Below are 18,581 nucleotides of genomic sequence, written 5' to 3'. Positions count from 1 at the left end.
TGGGAAAGAAGAGGTGGAAGAGGTGCGTCAATTTTGGAAGCTTTTTCTCCGTCGGAGTGAGTGGGGCTAGCCTAATTCTTCGTGGACTTGTCCGAGCAACATTCAAGTCCGTACTTCTAATTCAAGGAAGAGAGAGAGATGACAATTGCATATGCTTTGATTATAATGCTTTTCAATCAACTATCGGCCATCTCTGCTGTATGGATACACATTGACTACAACAACAATCCGCAGTCGTGAAAGGAGTAGAAGCTAGACACAGATGATGAGACTTGATGCAAAGCAGTAACTTACTGCATCTTCATGAAGCATACCTCGACAGTGCACCGAAGCCACATAGCTCTCTGTTAGAGCAAGCCACTGCGGGCAGTGACGCAAGACTCTTGTGCCGAGCTGGGTGCGCTGTCGAAGGTAGGTCCCCAGGAGAATCGACCCAGGCTCAGGCACACATCATAACCCCATCCACTAACAGCTGCTGATGTCGTCGAGTCAATCGTCTTCCAATAAAAACACCAGGCACAAGTTGAAACGTGACACTTCTCCATTCAGGCTCTCTATTCAGGTACACCTTCATCACTCTCTGACTGGCTCTCATCACCGCTGACTTCCATGTTCTCGCGTTCACGCTTGTCCATAAGTTCTTGAAGCTTGGCGTCATCATGCTCTGTAACTGCCTTGGGTGCCATTTTAACAACCAATCCACCGCTAGCCGCTTTAATCTTTGTTTCGATGCTTTGTATGGCTTCTTCCAATAGCTTGATACCGAGGGCTTTGTCTAGAGTTTGGCAAGTCAAAACATAGAGTGGCGGAGACACAAGCTTGACCTTGATCTGGGTATCGGGAGTGTTCTTCTCCTCGGCTGCACGAAGTGCGTCTTTGACTGCGTCGATTCCGTCGTAACCGAAACAAGTGACCTCGACGTCAGCGCGAACTTTGGTGGGAGCAGGAGTGAGCTTTTTGCTGATGTATGATTGTAGTTCGTCTTTGATGATTTGGTTAGTGAAAGTAACGTCGTTCCATACATCTGGGTTACTGCGAGTCTAGGGTTAGCCGACGTTGGGATATGAGCATATGAAAGTAGGGTACTTACGTGATGGAAAGCTTGAACGCATCGTAAGCGTGGCCAAAGTTGCGATTCAGGGGCCAGCCGATGTTCTGGTATAATTCTTCGATCGGAGTCTTGGTCTTTTCTGCGACGTGGCGCATGATCGAGTGCACCAATTTGCTCTTGTTGTAACGTTCCTCGCACTTAACAACATCTTCGGGCGATACTCGTCGTTTCGAAAGATCGATATAACCTAGAAAGAAGGACCCCAAAGTCAATATACATTACAAACTCTTGTCGATAGTTCGCATACCCTTTTCTTTATCCACACGCAACACAACCACGACTTCGTTTCGGCCAATTCGAATGAGTTTCTGAATGCTTCGAATACGTCTTCGTGAAAGTTCGGAAAGTAGGATCATGCCATCGATGTTATCGTATTCCAGAAGCTTCACGTAGGCGCCCATCTCAGCGATCTAGAATAACGTATGTAAGCCGGTGTTCGTATCACGACAGAAACCGATTTTCACGCACTTGCTTAACATTGACCATAACGAAGCTATCCACCTCTGGATACTTCTCCTCGTAGAATCGACAATTCGTTAACGACATTTTGGCGGGGTGGCGCCTTTACAAGGCGGGGACGAGATTTGCAAAGAAAAGTTGGCGGGAGAGAAAAGAACTTTTTATGTCGTCGTTGAACTCGGGTACAGCGTTTAATAATCTTCAAAATGGACTGATGATGCTCTTCTCTCAGTCCTGTCTGGGATAAGTAGTCGTGGTCACGTTGAGTCGTCAGAGGCTGCAAGGAACGCAAAGCTTGCTATTTTTTTGTGGCGGCCCAAAATCGGCTTCTCCAAGTGCCAAGAAGATTTAGCCAATCGTATCACTCCTAGTATGGGTCACGTGAACTATGAGCACTACGCGAGAAGATACGATCACGTGACATCGGAGATGGTTATTGAATTGAAGACAGTAAAAAAATGATGAATTGCTACTTGCTGCTTACTGCTTCATGTCTGTGTTGAGCCTGTTAAGTTACTCCATATACTGATTATGTATGTGGTTATCCCTGGCCAAGACATCAACCCTGCGTCTGCAGGCAGAAGGGCGGTATGCACTGGCAGAACGTTGCTCTATGCATGCACGTCAACGCTGCTGACTCTATCTGTTGAATGCAATCATCGTTCAAAAATTTCTATCGGTCTTTTCCTGTCCATGCAAGAAGCGGTGACAAGCCTCAAACATTAAAGCGCACGTTCTTACATTCAGCGCGCATTCCATTGGCTGCGGCTACGTAGTCCCGATTTAGCGGGGCTCTGGAGATGGGATTGTTTATGCCGTTGGAAATTGTCGTCGTTCCGACTTCCCAAGTGATGTAGGTTATGTCTCTTCGCTGTTCGCAAGGACCGTGACATTGTTTCTGGATATGCGACTCGGATAGCGCCAAAATGTCAAAAGGTCAACCGTCACAACCAGAGGACTCGTCGTCCCTCCGAGATCGCATCGTCAATATCCTCGGCCATGACTCGCCGTCAACAGGACCTTCGCCAGGTCCCAACCATTGGCCTGAAAGCACGTGTAACCACGCTCGCGGTTCTTCCGGAAATCATAAAAATAATGGACCGAATGAACGAAGTGGACTGCTAGAGGACTACGATCGAAGACACTCTGTGTGTGGTCTGCGAGAATGCAATCATGGAACCTTCTCCCCGAATCCTGAGGAGGACGAGCCAAGCTCTCTTGCGGGAAGCTACTTCTGGGGAACAAGGACTCCTAGATTCATGACATCTGGATTACAGACACCCGTTACCGATGGCACGTCTGTTACGAACAGGCTACTTGCGGAAATGAGCTTGAAGAATCGCAGGAAAATGTATGCTCTTACCACAGTCCCGGGTGCACGCCGTTTAAGTTTTATAACTGATGACCCTTCTAGGTACCTGTCCTATTATGTGCCTTTTGTCAACTGGGTTGCCCAATACCGGTGGGATTTCCTCCGGGGGGATCTAGTCGCCGCCTTAACCATATCGTCGGTTTATATTCCCATGGCTCTATCTCTGTCAGCGAATCTTGCTCATGCGCCTCCAATCAACGGTTTATACTCGTTTATCGTACAGCCACTACTTTACGCAATCCTCGGAAGTAGTCCCCAGCTGATCGTCGGACCTGAAGCGGCTGGCTCACTTCTCGTGGGAACTGTCGTTAAAGCAACTGTTGAATCCGGACATTCTAGCGAATCAGACGCTCTGCTGCACGCGCAAATCGTGGGTTTAGTGACTTGCCTATCAGGCGCTTTTATCTTGATTGCGGGATTGGCTCGTCTTGGATTTTTGGATAATGTACTCAGCCGACCTTTCTTGCGAGGCTTTATCACAGCCATTGGATTCGTCATTATGGTCGACCAGCTTATTCCAGAAATGGGATTAATGGAAATGGCACGCAGTGTCAACCATGCAAGTACTGCAGAAAAGCTGACGTTCATCATTGAGAATGGGAAATACGCACATAAGCTCACAACAATTGTGGCATTTTCGAGTTTTGCTATCATTATGGTATTCAGGTCAGTTTATCCTTATAACCCCGACGCATATACGTCCACAATTAACACTACCCAGGATACTGAAGAACAAACTTGCACGTCGTCTTCCACAGGTTGTGTACTTCCCGGATCGGCTGATTGTGGTCATCCTCTCAGCTGTGCTCACTTGGTACCTCGAATGGGACAAGAAAGGCCTCGAAGTTCTCGGAAATGTAAGACCCGATGGAGCTAGCGGATCCGGGCTCTTTCAGTTTCATTGGCCTTTCCTTCCCAGTCGTATGGTCCACATTCGATCTTCATTGAGCACTTCGTTCGTAATCGCCCTACTTGGTTTCTTTGAATCCTCGGTTGCTGCGAAGGGCCTGGGAGACGGTGCTAATGACGGTATCAAGGGTGCTCCAGTATCGGCAAACCGCGAGATGGTGGCATTAGGTATGGCTAATGTGACAGGCGGTCTGTTCACAGCTCTTCCAGCCTTTGGTGGATACGGTAGGAGTAAATTCAACTCTTCCGCTGGAGGGCGGACTCAAATGAGTGGCATCTTTTTAAGTCTCATCACGTTGGTTGTTGTGGTCTTCTTTTTGGATTACTTGTACTATTTGCCGGTAAGCTACTTTGCTCTGCTTCCCATGACGATATCGCTAACGTCCGGTGCAGAAAGCGGTGCTATGTGCAATGATATCAGTAGTAGCCTACTCTCTGATCGAGGAATGTCCGCATGATCTGCGATTCTTTATTCAAGTTCGGGGCTGGTCAGAACTTATCTTGATGATTTTGATCTTCCTATCAACGATCTTTTATTCTCTTACGATGGGTATCGCTCTTGGTTGCGGTCTATCTCTTCTACGTGTCATTCGACATGCTACCAAGCCACGAATCCAGATTCTGGGCAAAGTTTCTGGAACGCCGAACCAATTCGAGAATGCCGAGCTGTACCCGGAAAAAGTCGAGTTCATTGAAGGCTGTCTGATTGTCAAGATCCCAGAACCTCTCACATTCGCAAACACCGGGGATCTCAAAAGCCGTCTTCGCCGACTAGAATTATACGGCACCAGTCGTGCGCATCCGGCTCTACCTCGGGTCAGACCAGCAGGCAGCGATAAGAACGTCATCTTCGACGTTCACGGTGTGACCAGCATCGATGCTTCGGGGACACAAGTCTTACTGGAAATTGTGGAAAACTACGTGAACCGTGGAGTACGTGTATTCTTTTGCCGCCTTCCCTCACTCCATGGCTCCGTCTTCCAGCTCTTTGAGCGTAGTGGAATCGTGGAGAAGTGTGGTGGACTTACACATTTTGTCCCCAATGTGGACGAAGCTTTACGATTGACAGAAATTGAGGATTTGCAAGAAGCGTTTGCATAGAAGCTGACATTTTCCCCCTGTTTTTAACGATTCATGCTTTGTATGACCGCAATTTCATCTAGATGTGTCACTACTTTCTTCATAGCGCCTTTTTGCATTTTTGGACGCAGGAATTGTTTTTGATTTAGGATATTGCTACATTAGCTAATGTACATTAATGAGCAGTGGATAATGAAGTTCGGCTGATTAGGACTGCCGTAGTTGGAGTCCTTCATGCGAGGACGATAAAGCTATGCCATGGAATCCGATGGATGGATATCAGCGAACTGTAATAGTATACCATCCATCTTCATATGGCGTTTCGCGTCTTATAGGCCTGCCAAACATTTCTGTTACCTGTGGCAGCGAAAAGGAGTTGGGTTTGAGGTTCTCCAGGCTGAGTTAGATTGTGCGGATCGCGAGAAGCTCCGGCAAGGGAACATCCTCTTGAATTTTCTAGTCCAGTCGACCCTTTCGAAGTGGTAACCCGAAAATTCCTCGGACTTTCTTAAGATGTGCACAAAATTGATAGCAAGGGTGTCATTTATCGCATACAACTCACGTCGTCACATCATCACCGACTGCCCGTCGTACCAATGACCTTAAAATCTGCCCATTCGCTGACCGAATCAACCTCTGCACTTCCGTCTGCTCCTCTGCATAATCTTGCGAGTTGGATGTGTCAATGAGCTTGAATCTTCCCTCACTGGTCAATACAAATGTTCCTGTAGCAACCTTGCTCAGCCAGAGGTGTTGTGCACTTCTCGACCCATTACCCAGTTCTTCTGCTGTAGCGTTCCCAAGATTGACTTTCATAGCAAGATGTTGATCCATATACTGAGACAAAGATGTTGAAAAATACGACGTGTTGGCATTGCGCGGGCCTCGCGCAAAAGTCGACAGAGTCTCACGCGGCAAACTAACATCGAGAGATTTCAGAGCTGGTGCAATAGACTGGCCAAACGAAAGAGTCAACTGCGTGTCTTTCAGCACCTGTTCAAGAATCGCACTTGATGCCTGCCATGAACTTTCACTTCTTGCCAAGTACGTGATGGTCGCCTCCAGTACCATACACAGATACTCGGGCGGTAAATGCAGAGTCGAGCAATATGCGTCAAAATTTGTGGTCAAGAACTCGATAAAAGTGTTTCTTAGTGTAGTTGGCATTCGCGTCAACAGTAGAGGGAGACACGTTGATTGTTTCCATCTTTTGTCTGTTGATGCTGGCGAATATCCGTCAGGACTAGTGAGCAGAGCGGCCCTGTATGCAATGTTTTCATAGTCAAGTGTGATAAATATCCCCATGCAGTCTCTCATCTCAATTGATGGTTCATCATCCTCATCCTCCTCGTTGGCATCGACGTGATCGTTCGTCGAGATGAACTCCCATCGACAATCAACCAATGACCCAGCTTTACTAAACGCATCATCAGCAAGATTTTTGGTCAAAGTCACCTGCATGCTACGCAAAAAGTCGCCTGTAAGTACATCACGCAGACGTTTCGCGTATGTCTTCAATGCATCCTGATTGCCGATCAAGACTCGATGATCTTTGCTATGATGTAGCGGCGAAAGACGATGGGCGGACCATGAAGTATTGAATAGCTGTATTGGTGTTGCAATGCCCATTTTTGCACATTCTCTGATGTTGTTTGTGTCGATGGGGAGATGTCAGTCTTTTGGCCGCGTCGGATTCATGCGCTATACCTATCTCAGGCTGCGCTAACAACTTTCCCATCAGCCAATAATATCTCCCCAAATACAGAAATAGCAGCCGTCGAACTTTTGTCAAACCGGCCTAGGAGAGATACCACAACACTATCGCTCCTCCGACTATCTGTGCTCGTGGAGGTATTTTTCTCTTTTTCCTACGGGTTTTTGAGTCGATTTTCCTCCATACCACCAAAATCCTATATACTTGAGGGAGTGGCTACTTCAAGGAACTGCAACACTGCAGGGTTAGGCACCTGGGACATATCATTATTATCATATATGGTTTTGTTTGGGAAGAACTGCAGTACACCTTCTGGGCCACGGCCGTTAAATAGAAACCCTCACAGATTGATCCTCCGGCTCCGAGCACAAGGATGACCAAATAACCTGGTACTCTGGATATCCTCCTTTGTCACAGAAAGAACGGTACAAATCTGCTTCAACAACGAATTAAGCCCAAACACAGAGATATCATGCGGGCTCCCACAAGGATCCTCTATCTCCGGCATTTTATTCATGCTATATATCGCCCCGTTATTTCATATGGGTGACCCGAGAAAGAGATTTGGATACGCAGACGATGGCGCTATTCTTGAAATCTCTCCATCCCTGACAATTCAACAGCAAGATACTGGGCATATCTTACAAGAAGCAATATTATGGGGGAATGCTAAAGGAATAAGATATATATGACCTCATTCATTTCTCCCGATATCGAGTAGAACAAGATCTGACTACAAACGCCTCGGTTATAACTGGCTCAATCACAGTCTCTGAAGGGACTGACCGCCCATATCTCCGCTGGCCAGGGATCCTCTTTAATAAGAAGCTTAGGTTCAACTGGCACGTCTAAGAAATGACGTCTAGAGCAGTCACAACAGCGAGCGGCCTCTGCTCTTTTGGAGGTACAGTCCACGGAATGAAACCTCGCCTCCTACAACAGTTTATATCAGCCTGCGCCCTCCGCAAAGCATGTGGCCCGGTCGCACCCGCTCCGGACCCCGGCCAGGCTCTTCCCCAATTCCAATCTAAGTGAATAAACACCTAGAAGACCTTTCTACTGTTATTCTAATAGGAGCAAGAGCAGTTCTCCCAGTTTTCTGCCACCCCTATTCCCTATTCTATACTGGGAATCGGGCTTCTATCCCCCAGATATCGAGCTGGATTAGATTGCCCTTGTAGCATCTACACGTCTCTCCCAGCTAGACCCATATCACCCTCTTCAGAGACGGGCCAAAGCTATTACACAAAAGGGTTATCTAACCAGCTAATTTGCGCGCCAGGTATTAATGTTACCCTAATTAGAACAGGTCAATGCACTGATGCACCCACCCTAGATCAAGCATGAACCAGGAAAACAGCCTTAGTGCGGGCTGGGGCGCCAGCAGGCCTTACAAAAGAACAATCCGCAGACAACTTCCAAACACTGCTACAATCTATCCCGGAAAAAGACTTCGTGATCTACACGGATGGATCTAAACAAGAAAATAGATAAACAGGCGGAGGGTTTATGGGATTCATAGGCGGCGATCAGGTCTTACGTGGCTTATTCCGCCTGGATCCCAACAAGGAGGTCTTTGATGCAGAAGCGATAGCAGCTCTCTCGGGACTAAAATCCACTATACAACACATAGGATCTTATTCAGGATCTAACTGTCGGAACGTGAATATCAACCCTACGCGTTTCGGCACCGGATATTAGTTAGTCCTACGCGGCACGCACCTAGCTAATTCTTCGTCCTCCTTGCTCTTGGGGGTCAGTCGTAATATTAGGAATAACTTCAATATTACTAGGCTCACCCTAGTAGGGCTGTCGAACCGCCCTTGCCGCAATCCTGTGCTTCGTAATCCAGGATCCGGCTAAACCGACACTAACATATGGATATACCTGCACAACCTGGAAGTAAAAATCCAGCTCTTGTCCTCAACGACCGGCTCATCACAAGAAGTCTTCGAGGACTTCCGCATACTCGCGGCCACTTGGACTTCCCGTTAACTACGCCCATTTACTGAGTATAGCCCAATATGGATCTGCTGGGTCCCTAGACATGCAAATGTTCCTGGCAACCAAGTAGCAGACCAGGCTGCAAAAGAAGGCGCGAATTAAACCCTGTCCTCCCCTTACTTATGGGTCATATGCAGATTTTAAGCTGCATACCAAATCATCAGCAATTGCCTAAGCCCAGACTCACTGGAAGAAAGTCGTACCGCAGGCCTATCAAGATCTCGAGATTACAACGTCCCTAGCCCGCCCAGAAGAGCTCAAACTTCTACGCCCTATACTAGGGCGAATCCTAGCTGCGCGATCCAAGCACAGTGATTTCGCTAACTACCATGAATGGTTTAACCATCAAGATACATAGCGAAGTATGGATTTATATCAATCCGGACTTTGAGATGCCTGCCAATGGTGCCGCAGAACCATCAGCAACCGAAGCAGCGGATAAAACGAAAGCATATGGCAAGAGACTCCTCGAGCCGGAGATGCCAGTGCAAGGAGCAGAAGAAACGGAGGCAACCTTCAGCCTTCGCCAAACAAAGTACAAGAGAGATATAAAACTTTACGACCGCAGACGACTGAGATAAGCGCAATCTGTTCGCATATCTTCCAGACGATCGACCAGAATGCATTCCTCCGTTGAAAACGAAGTCGACGTTAGAGAGATCCTTGTCAAACTCAAAAAGCGTCATATGCCGGACATGGAGAAGGAACAAAACGCCATCTTTGATCAATTGATGGAGTTGAAAGCTGGCCCCAGCAACCAGAGGCAAATCAACGCCTGGATCAAGAGCTGGATCACGCTCTATAACAGAGCTGAGGAATATAAGGTCCAAGATTGGCGACGATGAGAAATATCTGATGCTGCAGTTCATGCATGCAATTAAGAACACCCATGATATCTTTTATAGCATGTGGTTCGAATCAGTTTATTGTGGCCGAGAAGAGAGTTTTGTGGAACTTGTTGCCAGATTTGAAGGCACTGTTAGAGAAGACAAGAGCAAACGTGCCTATGCCACCTTTGGAGGCAATAACGCTGACAATAATAACAACAATAGCAATACCAACCCTGAACAAGCTAAACATGAGGCCACCCGGAGTAGGCTAAGGAAGGAATGTGCATGCGGAGTCTCTAAGGAAACTCATAGCAAATGGGAAGAGTGCCCATATTCGGCAACAATAAGTTCCAAGGCCATCTGGGCCGTTGTCGCTCTTGCTACAATATTTGGGTATAAAGCTTGGTAATATGACATGATCACAGCCTACCTCAACGCCAAGGCTGACAAGAATGGGTATTTCATTAAAATTCCTACCGGAATCCCTGGAGATCCTGATATCTATTATCGCCTGTTGAAGGCTCTCCACGGCTTGAAACAATCACCACTTCTCTGGCAACGAGAATTTACAGTAACCATCATTGAATTAGGCTTTAAACAGATCTCTGAGGAGCTCTGCCTTTTCAAAAACGAAGACGGCATCATCCTCTTCTTTCACATTGGTGATGTTGTTACTCTATTCCTCCCAAATCAGGAGCACCTTACCAAAGCCCTTTGGGATAGCCTCATGAAGAAATATCCCGCCAGATCTATGGGGGAGCTAGCCTGGTTTCATCGCATGCGTGCTGAAGTACACCCTAGAGCACCATTCAGATTCGGTGGCCTCGGTCATATTCTCACTAGATGGCCAGCTTCTGGCGTCTGGCGCCATTGATAACACTATAAGGCTATGGGATCCTACTATGGGTGCGTTCAAGTCCACCCTAAAGGGCCGTACAAATGCGGTTGGGTCAGTTGTCTTCTCACCTGATGGCCGACTGCTTGCATCTTGTTCTTCCTGGGACATGAAGCTCTGGAATTCCGCTACAGGTTCACTCAAGCATACCCTGAAAAATCTGGAGGATGATGAAGAATTTGTCAGCGCACTTCTCCTTTCACGTGACTTGAGCGCGCCTGTAGCGAGATTCCAGAGTTTAATATCATGACCGGAGCTAGATGCTAGCAGTTGGCCAGTAGGTGAGAAGGCAACTGATATAGCCACACCTCTATGGTCCAAGGTGTGCGCTTGAGCGTGCCTGTAGCGAGGTCCCAGAGGCCGATAATATAGTCAAAGAAGCCAAATGCAAGCAGTTGATTATTAGTTGACAAAGCAATTGAAGCAACTGGTTTTGGCATTCCTGTATCAACGCAGTGGCCCTCCAAGGTATGCTTGAGCATGCCTGTAGCAAGATCCCAGAGTCTGACAACCCCATTAGAGAAGCCAGACGCTAGTAGTTTACTGCACACTCTGAATTACCCAATGATGGTTGTATCACTCGCTTTCTTACCTCATGGCCAAGTACTGGCTTCCGGCTCTAGTGTAGGCATCAAATTATGGGATCCCGCTACAGGCGCGCTTGAGCGCTCCCTGTTGGACAATTCTGGCTGGGATTCCAATAATGAACTCTCCACAGACAATTTCATATCTTGCAACTAACTAGGATGCTTTACTACCCAAGACTGGTGTAAAAGTTTCCTACCAGATTTCCTTAAAGCAATAAACAAGTCATCTTTGCACGGCAATCAATGGGTAACTATCCAGGGTCAAAGAGGGTTGTGGCTGACTCCTGACTATCGGCCCCGTGTGCTTTTAGCTATGCACCCCATGTCTCAACAGTCAAAGATGGTGCTATAGTAATAGGGTGCGAAAATGGAAGAGTTCATGATTTTACGTTTTCTATATAGTGAAGTTGTGCTGTGAAATTCTGATTTCATATTGTCAGAACTCTTTCCCAGAGGACTGCATAAGTATTTTCAGAATGTCAGATAACTTGAAATGGGTCGAAAAAAAAATGAGGGGTTTCATTTGTGCCCTTGTTATCGGAGGCACTTCCGGACTCGGATTTCGAGTTGCTAGAGGCAAGTGTCAAGAATGACATTTTGAAGGTTATCATCTCCTCGTCATCACGCGAACGCCTAGAGGAGGCAGTTGCAAAGCTCAAAAAATCATATCCTTCCTCACCCACTGAAATCACCGCCTGCCGGTGGGATCTAGCGGATGAAGTACAGCTGCGCTGGAACATATGAAACTTATTTCCAAAGCCGGGACCCTCGAACTTATTGTCTTCGCCGCTGGAGACGCATCCCTGTTAACACTATTCGTGGGATCCGACTTTGAGTCTGGGAAAAACTGACGAAAGACGTGGAGAGGCAAACGATAATTGGTCGTGTTCGTACCGTGTATGATATTCTAGAGGCATATCCGTATTGCATGAAAGATCGGAACGTAACAGGTGGAACGATCAGGCACAAATGGAGGCAGATTGTTGGTTTAAAGTGAGAAACCGAATACCGACGTAACCAGGGAGTCGGCCATTCGATTGAGGTGTAACTCTTTCACCCCATCTCTAAGCTCGTGTGCTCATGTGCTCATGTTTCGGATGTTTAGTCATTCAATGGAACGTTACTTCGTGTTAGCTTTGCGATACTCATAAGACCGGTCGTATTTCATCTACGCAATCGTCCAACCTTCGGCTGCGAGGCAATTGTCACACGCCATAAGCATCGGGGCTCCGTTCCAGATCGTGAGCTTCCCCGGATCGTGAGGAATCGCATCTCGGGATCTCAACTCACGTATAGCAGCGTCCAGCCAGACCTCATGAACGGTAGGGTAATGCGGCTGGCCACTTGGTGGGAGTACGTAGACGTATGGATGCATCTCCTCTCGCACATAACGATCTATGTCCTTCTCGAAGTTGATCATGAAATCTCTACGCCGCGTTCGAATTTTAACTCCATCCCCTATCTCAGCGGAAAAGTATTCAACAACCCTTCCAAGTCCAGATGCTGTCAGAAGCCCACCAATCCAGGTGGGATCAACAAACTCAGTTTGTCCTGGTGACAAAGTACGTAGAAGGCATGAAACAAGTAGATACATACAATGATGGGTGGCAATTAGTGTCGAAGTATCGGTGAACGGCGGAGAGCGAAGAATGTCAGTCTGCAACTTTGCGTACATATTCCTACGCACGTTCGGAGGGATGGGTACGGGGAGCCTTCCCGCTTCGTAATCTCTTAATAAATGATTCAAATGTTCCTTTCGTGCGGAAGCGTAAGTCTCTAGAAAATAAAGCACGCAATATCTGGAAGTGCGTTAGCCCTGTCTAGTAAAGCATACTTAAGAGAGTGCTCACGTTAGAGGAATGAAGTTGAACTTCAAATGTGCAATTCCATGTTCAAACATCAGATCACGCTCTGATTTGGAAGCTGACATGCCCTTAACAAAAGTTTGGTTGGAATCGAAGAATCGGTCCATCACACGATTTGCCAAGTAATAAGACAGCCGGGCACAAGTGTCCTGCCGGCGTCGCAAGGTATGCAAGTATCGAAAGGTATATAGATAGCCACCTCTAGCGCTCTTCGTAGGAGGAAATAAGTCGGAAAGAAGAACGACATCGTCCTCGGGGTTCATTGTATATGTCCGCTCGTGGTCGATAGTAGATGGGAGTGTATCATGACGTCGACGTCGTAGGTATTCTTGCGCGATAACAAGTTCATGACGGGTCAGGACCTCGTAAAACCCGCGACAGACAAGCTTCAAAGGTAGGAAGTCGTAGACACTACATTCCACAAATATTGAAATTTGGATCTCGACTGGTAGGTCATCCCAATAAGAGGACGAAAGCGTACGTTCTTCATCTTCCACGATGACCCTGGATTCGGGTAAGAAGTCAGCATACACAACGGGCGTTACAAGTCGATTCAAGATTGAAACATACTTAGATGATTTTGACCTTTTCAAGCCGCCGAATTTGCGAGCTCTCTCCTTTGAACTGTGCCGGCCTTCACTGGTCTTTTTCGGCGAGGAGAAAAGACGACGCATGACGAAGTGGACGGGAGCGACTGGAACGAACCGACTTCTCCTGTGTTGAAATTACCATGGTTCGTTTTCTGAAAAATGTCAAGGGCCATTTTGCGCCATGCTCTGCCTCCTCAAACCTGATTGATGATGAAAGGGTTAAGGGTGAAACTTGGGAGGCTGTGAGGTTGAGACGTCAACATGGAAACAGCATGTAACTTCTTTCGGACTAGCTCCACGGATCAGTCGCTCTTACTCCGAGATTCCGACTCCGAGCTTGAATATTCTTCTCTTCTTAACAATATTTCAGCAGAATACATGGTCCGACGTCTGTCAAATTCAAAGAAATGCTTCATATGCATAGTCATTTGCGCAATTTGACATTGAGATGAGGGTTGTGAATCGCTCAGTTTGATAAGCCCACCTCGGTATGCCGGACAGCCCGAACGGCAACTCGACCGCCCTAAAGGCTCATGCATGTGTCCTTTGCCAGAGGAGAAAGGTCAAATGTAACCGACGCGAACCATGCGCATCTTGTGCTAAAGCACGAGTGGACTGTGAATATCGAGCACCGCTTCCACCACGAAGACGGAAAAGGAAAGATCCCGAGTCTGCATTGGCGGCTCGTATCCAACACTATGAATACGCATTGCGAAAAGCCGGGATTGATTTGTCTTCAGTTGAGCCAGATAGGCCTCAGAAGTTGAATTCTATCAATACAGTGGAATCCGAAAGCAGTCAAGGCACTCCGAGGCCCCGTGGTAACCCTAGTATCTTCTCGGATGCAACACCTGGAAACACTTCTAGACCAGGGTCAGGCAGATTGGTGACGAGAAAAGGAAGGTCTCTTTACCTTGACAAGTTTGTGAAACCGTTCTAGGCTGCATATTGTGCCAAATTTTACTGACATATGTGTCAATAGTCATCTGTGGAAGAGCGTTAGCCACGAGGTGTGAACCCATCGCCACATACCATTCCCTATGTGGTCCATTGCTGACGAGTTATGACACAGCTTCAAGATGCCGAAGATGTGCTCCCGGATGATGGGACTGAGAATTCTGCAGCGCCTAGGATACAGACTGATGAAGAATTCAGTAGTGGTTTTCTATTCGGGGGTGGAAGTTCACGCCAAACCCTTACACATTTCCATCCCAACACGATACAAATCTTTCAGTTGTGGAACACATTCCTTGACGGTGTCAATCCCCTGACAAAAATTATCCATGTGCCGACGTTACAACAGCAGATTTTGGACGCTGCGAGCGACCTCAGCTCTTTGTCACCCGAAATGGAGGCTCTAATGTTCTCCATCTACTCCTCAGCATTGCTTTGTATGCATGTGGATGAAGTTCAGAAATATTTCGAGGACTCCAAATCAGCGCTATTGACTCGATATCGACAATGCGCGCAACAGGCCTTGGTGAATGCGGGAATCCTTGGTACATCGGAGCTGAAGGTGCTTCAAGCGTTCCTCCTTTTCATCGTACGTATCTAATAGACCTTTTCCGGATCGACCTAACATCTTGTACAGATCTCCGTCCGGCTTGTGTACAATCCACATATCCTATGGTCTTTGACTGGAATTTGTGTCCGAATAGCACAACGCATTGGTCTTCACAAGGACGGCTCGAAGCTCGGGTTATCTGTCTTTGAAACAGAGATGCGTCGACGGATTTGGTGGAACTTGACCGTGGTTGACGCCACCATAGGCCACATGGCTGGCTGTGAATCACATATGTTACTTCTAGCAGACACCAAACTCCCAAGTAATATCAACGATAGCGCGCTTGATCCCGGCATGAAGGATATTCCGGATGAATCCTCGGGGCCGACAGAAATGTTCTTTTGTCTGATGTCCTACGAACTTGGTGCTTGGCTTGCTAAACAGGCAGAAAACAAGACGTCGTCTTTTGACGGCTTCTGGGAGTTTCTGAGCTCTACAACAATTTCCGTCGATCAGAAGGATGCTATTATTGACGAACTCGAGCAAATCTTTGAAAGAAAGTATATCAACCATTGCGATTCCTCGATTCCGCTTCATTTCGTGACATTTGTTGTTGCCAAATCGGCTGTGACAAGCTCGCGGCTGCGGGCACATCATCCACGACAATATCAAGAAAAGGGGCAACCTCTCCTACCTACCGAAAGAGACTTGCTCTTCAATCTCTGCTTCAGGCTCCTCGAATACGGTGACCTTATCTTTCGGAGTCCGAAAGTGCAGAAATTCCATTGGCATCTTGATTTCCATTTCCCCTGGGAAGCTTTAATTGTTATGCTATTAGTTTTGCGCCATCGCAATGTTGGGCAAGAAGTGGCCAGAGCGTGGCAATTGATTGATGCCTTGTTCAAGCGGCAAACGAAGATAATGACTCAACGCCAAAGAAGTCCTCTTCATTTGGCAGTTGCTAATTTGGCAATCAAGGCTTGGTCCGCACATGTGACAGAGTCGGAGTACAGCCGAATTGATCCTTTACCACAACCCGAAGTCATTGATCTGTTATGGCGGTATACTCACCAAGGTTCAACTTCGACTTCCTTTAGCAACTCCACATTGTTTTCCACTCGACCACTTCCACGAGACCCTTCAATATCGACCGAGCCAACAATAGAGGGGCCATTAACGACCTCTGAACATGTTACATCACCATCTCAAGGACTTGCTGCGGGTAAAAGTCATCTCACTGCGGACTGCGATAATAGTACACAGAACACTTACAATCTAAACACCGGATTGCCGATTCGAACAGACGGCACTGCAATAGATAGCACCATGGAGATGGATTCAAATCCCTTCGACGACAGTCCTCTTAACTGGAATCAATGGGACGCCTTGCTTCACGAGTTTCAAGACTACAGTACTGGAGATATGGACATGCTTTTCCCTCTTCAGCCAACTTAGTTATTGTGATGGGGGGAATTGGTGTTCCTTGAGAAGATTATAAGTTATTATTGATAATCAAACTATCAACTGTATACGTAGATAAGTCAAGTCGGTGGATGGTGACGGGGAATCTGACATGTCACAGTAGTTCCGTTATACTGTTACAGTAAATAAGAGGAGGTTTTCAAGATATATAAGAATTATTGACATGCATTCTGCTATGCGATTCTCTTCCTTCAATTTCCTTCTCCTTACAGTGGTCGGCAGTGAGTGCCTCACATACCTCAGGCCCAAATAATGGTTTCATCCAGTACGTCCTTGAGAGTAGCTTCAGGGGTTGGGAATAATCATTGTAAGCCCTGAAACCAGAACAACGTGCAGAACTCGTTCCACATATCACTATTCCCTTGGATAGAATTTTGCAGGCTGCTCCATGTTCCTTTCATAGAGGTCTAAGCTCATAAAACCAACTTCCAAAGAAGACATGGGCATCATTTTAACAGTTCTTAAGCACGTTCTCTGATAGCACACTTTTATTGGGTCCCTAACCCGGTAATTTCTCAATCGTTGTCGATGATACAAATCTGTAAAGCGAGATAAGGAGACAAAGTTCACTTCAGCATGCCTCGTTCTCGCAATGCAAAGGTATCAAGATCTAGTTCTGACCGTTCTTCTTCTTCGCCGTCTGAGCAGTATGGAGGTGGCTCGAATATTCCCCAAAATGTGTCTTGTGCATAAGTCTTAGCCGCCTCTGCCTTTTCTGTGTGTGATCCTTTGACTGGTGTGCTTGTTGGAGACAAATTAATTGCAGTTTGCACTTGATCGACTATGAAATTATACACAATCTCAAGATCCTTCTCATCCACAGTATTATAGGTTTTGCTAGAGTATAGCGTGCCGTCTGAGGTCAAAAGCTGGAAAGTATAGCGTCGGCCATCAGTGCTAAAGCCTTGTACAGACGGGACAGATTTGTTAGCTTTTTTCCTTTCATGGTAGCAGATTGCCAAATACGCAGTCAACTGAAGCTCGGCATTCCCAAATGTTTCTTTCTTCTTTGCCTCGACACAAACCAAAACGGAGTCTGAAAATCCACGGCCCGAGTGCCCCGCTGCCCAGTCGGCGCGACCAGTGAACACATGAGGAATACCAGAAACTGGTGATTGATCTCGGCTCACAAATCATATTCATGAAAATTTTTGAGATCTCGTCGAGGGGCCTCAGCATCAACATCACGTCTCATCTGTGTCGTCGGTATCATAGAGATAGCATGTTTTTTCTTAGGAGCGCCTCTGGTGGATGACCGCAAAGGGACGTTTGCATTACGCCGTGCCTGAACCAATGCAGGTATCATGACAAACTCCACTCGCAATCTGCAGTACTGTTCATTATTCCGGTCGTATCCAGCGTCTTCTAAGGCTCTGAAATTTTTTAGTATTGCATCGGGGGTGGAATGGTGTGAAGTGTTATTATAAGACGAAGAGGTATCATAGCTTCTTCAAGGTTGAATATGCTCAGAATTTCATCTTTGCCATATCTGTAACTTGGTGTGCTGAATCCATATCAACCTTGAAGACATATCCAGACTACACATCCAAGTCTCTAAGGGTCTTGTCGGAGGGAAGACAAGCTCCCATACAGGTGAGAATTATTTTTTGGCCTCCGGTTTCGCTTTTGATCCGTTCAACGAGCTGTGCTCCTGTTAAACTGTCTTGGACCTGTCCAGAGGAGTCCTACTTAGGCCAATACAATGAGCAAGAACGAAGAAGCAGACGTTTAGAGAAACCTCCCAGTTATCTGAGAACTTGAGACAAATCTCGACATCCATATTTGAGGTGCTGATGGATATTATATCAGACAATTCCGGTATTTGGTCGAGCCTAGACGAGGATTGCCTAAAAGCTGGTTCTAGAAATCAGATAGGGCAGTTGTGACAATGCCGAGCCACACAGTGAACGTATCAAGTCGGCTGTAATGGACGAAGGGATGTATTAGTGAAATGAAAAAAAGACCCGCACCAAAAAAACAGATTTTGCTAGGAAGCTTGTCAGCTTCACAAGGAGACCAAAAAGACGTGAACGTTTATCCCAGGTTCTCGTAGACGATGGTGTTCTGCCTGCAGTCCTAATCGGAATCGATATGACAGATGTGACATAGTTTAGGTGTCGGAACTTAAACGTAATACCGTTTCACCAAAAAGGACGCCTTCAAGGGATTCTGGTATTTT

The 18,581-nt window shown here is 46.8% G+C and overlaps 9 protein-coding genes across 10 annotated transcripts, besides 3 other annotated features; 5 read left to right on the top strand and 4 right to left on the bottom strand.

Annotated features, from left to right (window-relative positions):
- Nucleotides 1-107: 107 nt before the first annotated feature.
- Nucleotides 108-1,842, bottom strand: TSTA_029720 (translation initiation factor 2 alpha subunit, putative). 2 transcript variants are annotated; one of them, XM_002480087.1, is made up of 5 exons: nt 1,580-1,842; nt 1,359-1,521; nt 1,091-1,298; nt 315-1,032; nt 225-252 (listed from the first exon to the last, which is right to left on the bottom strand). In XM_002480087.1, exons 1-4 carry the CDS (start codon nt 1,655-1,657, stop codon nt 555-557), a joined length of 927 nt encoding a protein of 308 aa, XP_002480132.1. In that variant the 5' UTR covers nt 1,658-1,842; the 3' UTR covers nt 225-252; nt 315-554. The 2 variants fall into 2 exon arrangements, with proteins under 2 accessions (XP_002480133.1, XP_002480132.1); XM_002480088.1 differs by having other exon boundaries at nt 108-1,032.
- A 654-nt stretch (nt 1,843-2,496) lies between these two features.
- On the top strand, nt 2,497-5,342 carry TSTA_029710 (sulfate transporter, putative; the record flags this gene model as incomplete). The annotated part of the gene is made up of 3 exons (XM_002480086.1): nt 2,497-3,608; nt 3,664-4,192; nt 4,245-5,342. The coding sequence occupies 3 exons, from the start codon at nt 2,497-2,499 to the stop codon at nt 4,950-4,952; spliced, it is 2,349 nt and encodes a 782-aa protein (XP_002480131.1). The 3' UTR covers nt 4,953-5,342.
- TSTA_029700 (uncharacterized protein) lies at nt 5,242-6,560 on the bottom strand (the record flags this gene model as incomplete). Its single annotated transcript, XM_002480085.1, has 2 exons — nt 5,242-5,434; nt 5,494-6,560. The coding sequence occupies 2 exons, from the start codon at nt 6,558-6,560 to the stop codon at nt 5,242-5,244; spliced, it is 1,260 nt and encodes a 419-aa protein (XP_002480130.1).
- A 420-nt stretch (nt 6,561-6,980) lies between these two features.
- Nucleotides 6,981-7,328: a mobile genetic element.
- Nucleotides 7,329-8,070: 742 nt separating this feature from the next.
- Nucleotides 8,071-8,259: a mobile genetic element.
- A 719-nt stretch (nt 8,260-8,978) lies between these two features.
- On the top strand, nt 8,979-9,494 carry TSTA_029690 (uncharacterized protein; the record flags this gene model as incomplete). The annotated part of the gene is made up of 2 exons (XM_002480084.1): nt 8,979-9,184; nt 9,257-9,494. The coding sequence occupies 2 exons, from the start codon at nt 8,979-8,981 to the stop codon at nt 9,492-9,494; spliced, it is 444 nt and encodes a 147-aa protein (XP_002480129.1).
- Nucleotides 9,495-9,555: 61 nt separating this feature from the next.
- Nucleotides 9,556-10,353, top strand: TSTA_029680 (uncharacterized protein; the record flags this gene model as incomplete). Its single annotated transcript, XM_002480083.1, has 2 exons — nt 9,556-9,742; nt 9,905-10,353. The coding sequence occupies 2 exons, from the start codon at nt 9,556-9,558 to the stop codon at nt 10,351-10,353; spliced, it is 636 nt and encodes a 211-aa protein (XP_002480128.1).
- Nucleotides 9,691-10,290: a mobile genetic element.
- A 1,776-nt stretch (nt 10,354-12,129) lies between the features above and the next one.
- On the bottom strand, nt 12,130-13,628 carry TSTA_029670 (F-box domain protein; the record flags this gene model as incomplete). Its single annotated transcript, XM_002480082.1, has 4 exons — nt 13,397-13,628; nt 12,812-13,330; nt 12,649-12,737; nt 12,130-12,512 (listed from the first exon to the last, which is right to left on the bottom strand). The coding sequence occupies exons 1-4, from the start codon at nt 13,498-13,500 to the stop codon at nt 12,130-12,132; spliced, it is 1,095 nt and encodes a 364-aa protein (XP_002480127.1). The 5' UTR covers nt 13,501-13,628.
- Nucleotides 13,629-13,906: 278 nt separating this feature from the next.
- TSTA_029660 (uncharacterized protein) lies at nt 13,907-14,432 on the top strand (the record flags this gene model as incomplete). The annotated part of the gene is made up of 2 exons (XM_002480081.1): nt 13,907-14,337; nt 14,399-14,432. 2 exons carry the CDS (start codon nt 13,907-13,909, stop codon nt 14,430-14,432), a joined length of 465 nt encoding a protein of 154 aa, XP_002480126.1.
- A 47-nt stretch (nt 14,433-14,479) lies between these two features.
- Nucleotides 14,480-16,543, top strand: TSTA_029650 (uncharacterized protein; the record flags this gene model as incomplete). The annotated part of the gene is made up of 2 exons (XM_002480080.1): nt 14,480-14,959; nt 15,008-16,543. The coding sequence occupies 2 exons, from the start codon at nt 14,480-14,482 to the stop codon at nt 16,373-16,375; spliced, it is 1,848 nt and encodes a 615-aa protein (XP_002480125.1). The 3' UTR covers nt 16,376-16,543.
- Nucleotides 16,544-16,968: 425 nt separating this feature from the next.
- Nucleotides 16,969-18,182, bottom strand: TSTA_029640 (uncharacterized protein; the record flags this gene model as incomplete). Its single annotated transcript, XM_002480079.1, has 2 exons — nt 16,969-17,510; nt 18,092-18,182. The coding sequence occupies 2 exons, from the start codon at nt 18,180-18,182 to the stop codon at nt 16,969-16,971; spliced, it is 633 nt and encodes a 210-aa protein (XP_002480124.1).
- Nucleotides 18,183-18,581: the final 399 nt, after the last annotated feature.

This window comes from Talaromyces stipitatus, genomic scaffold (assembly GCF_000003125.1).
Source record: "Talaromyces stipitatus ATCC 10500 scf_1105507295541 genomic scaffold, whole genome shotgun sequence".
In the NCBI taxonomy this organism is placed as follows: Eukaryota; Fungi; Ascomycota; class Eurotiomycetes; order Eurotiales; family Trichocomaceae; genus Talaromyces; species Talaromyces stipitatus.
The sequence above is the reverse complement of the archived record's forward strand: the minus strand, read 5'-3'. Positions and strand labels throughout refer to the sequence as shown.

Bases quoted from the DNA above. Each gene is read 5' to 3' on its own strand.
- TSTA_029720 (XM_002480088.1), bottom strand. From the start codon at position 1,657: ATGTCGTTAACGAATTGTCGATTCTACGAGGAGAAGTATCCAGAGGTG. The intron at 1,522-1,579 runs GTGCGTGAAAAT...ACGTTATTCTAG, and splicing joins TTATGGTCAATGTTAAGCAA to ATCGCTGAGATGGGCGCCTA. The intron at 1,033-1,090 runs GTAAGTACCCTA...CTAGACTCGCAG, and splicing joins GCGTTCAAGCTTTCCATCAC to TAACCCAGATGTATGGAACG.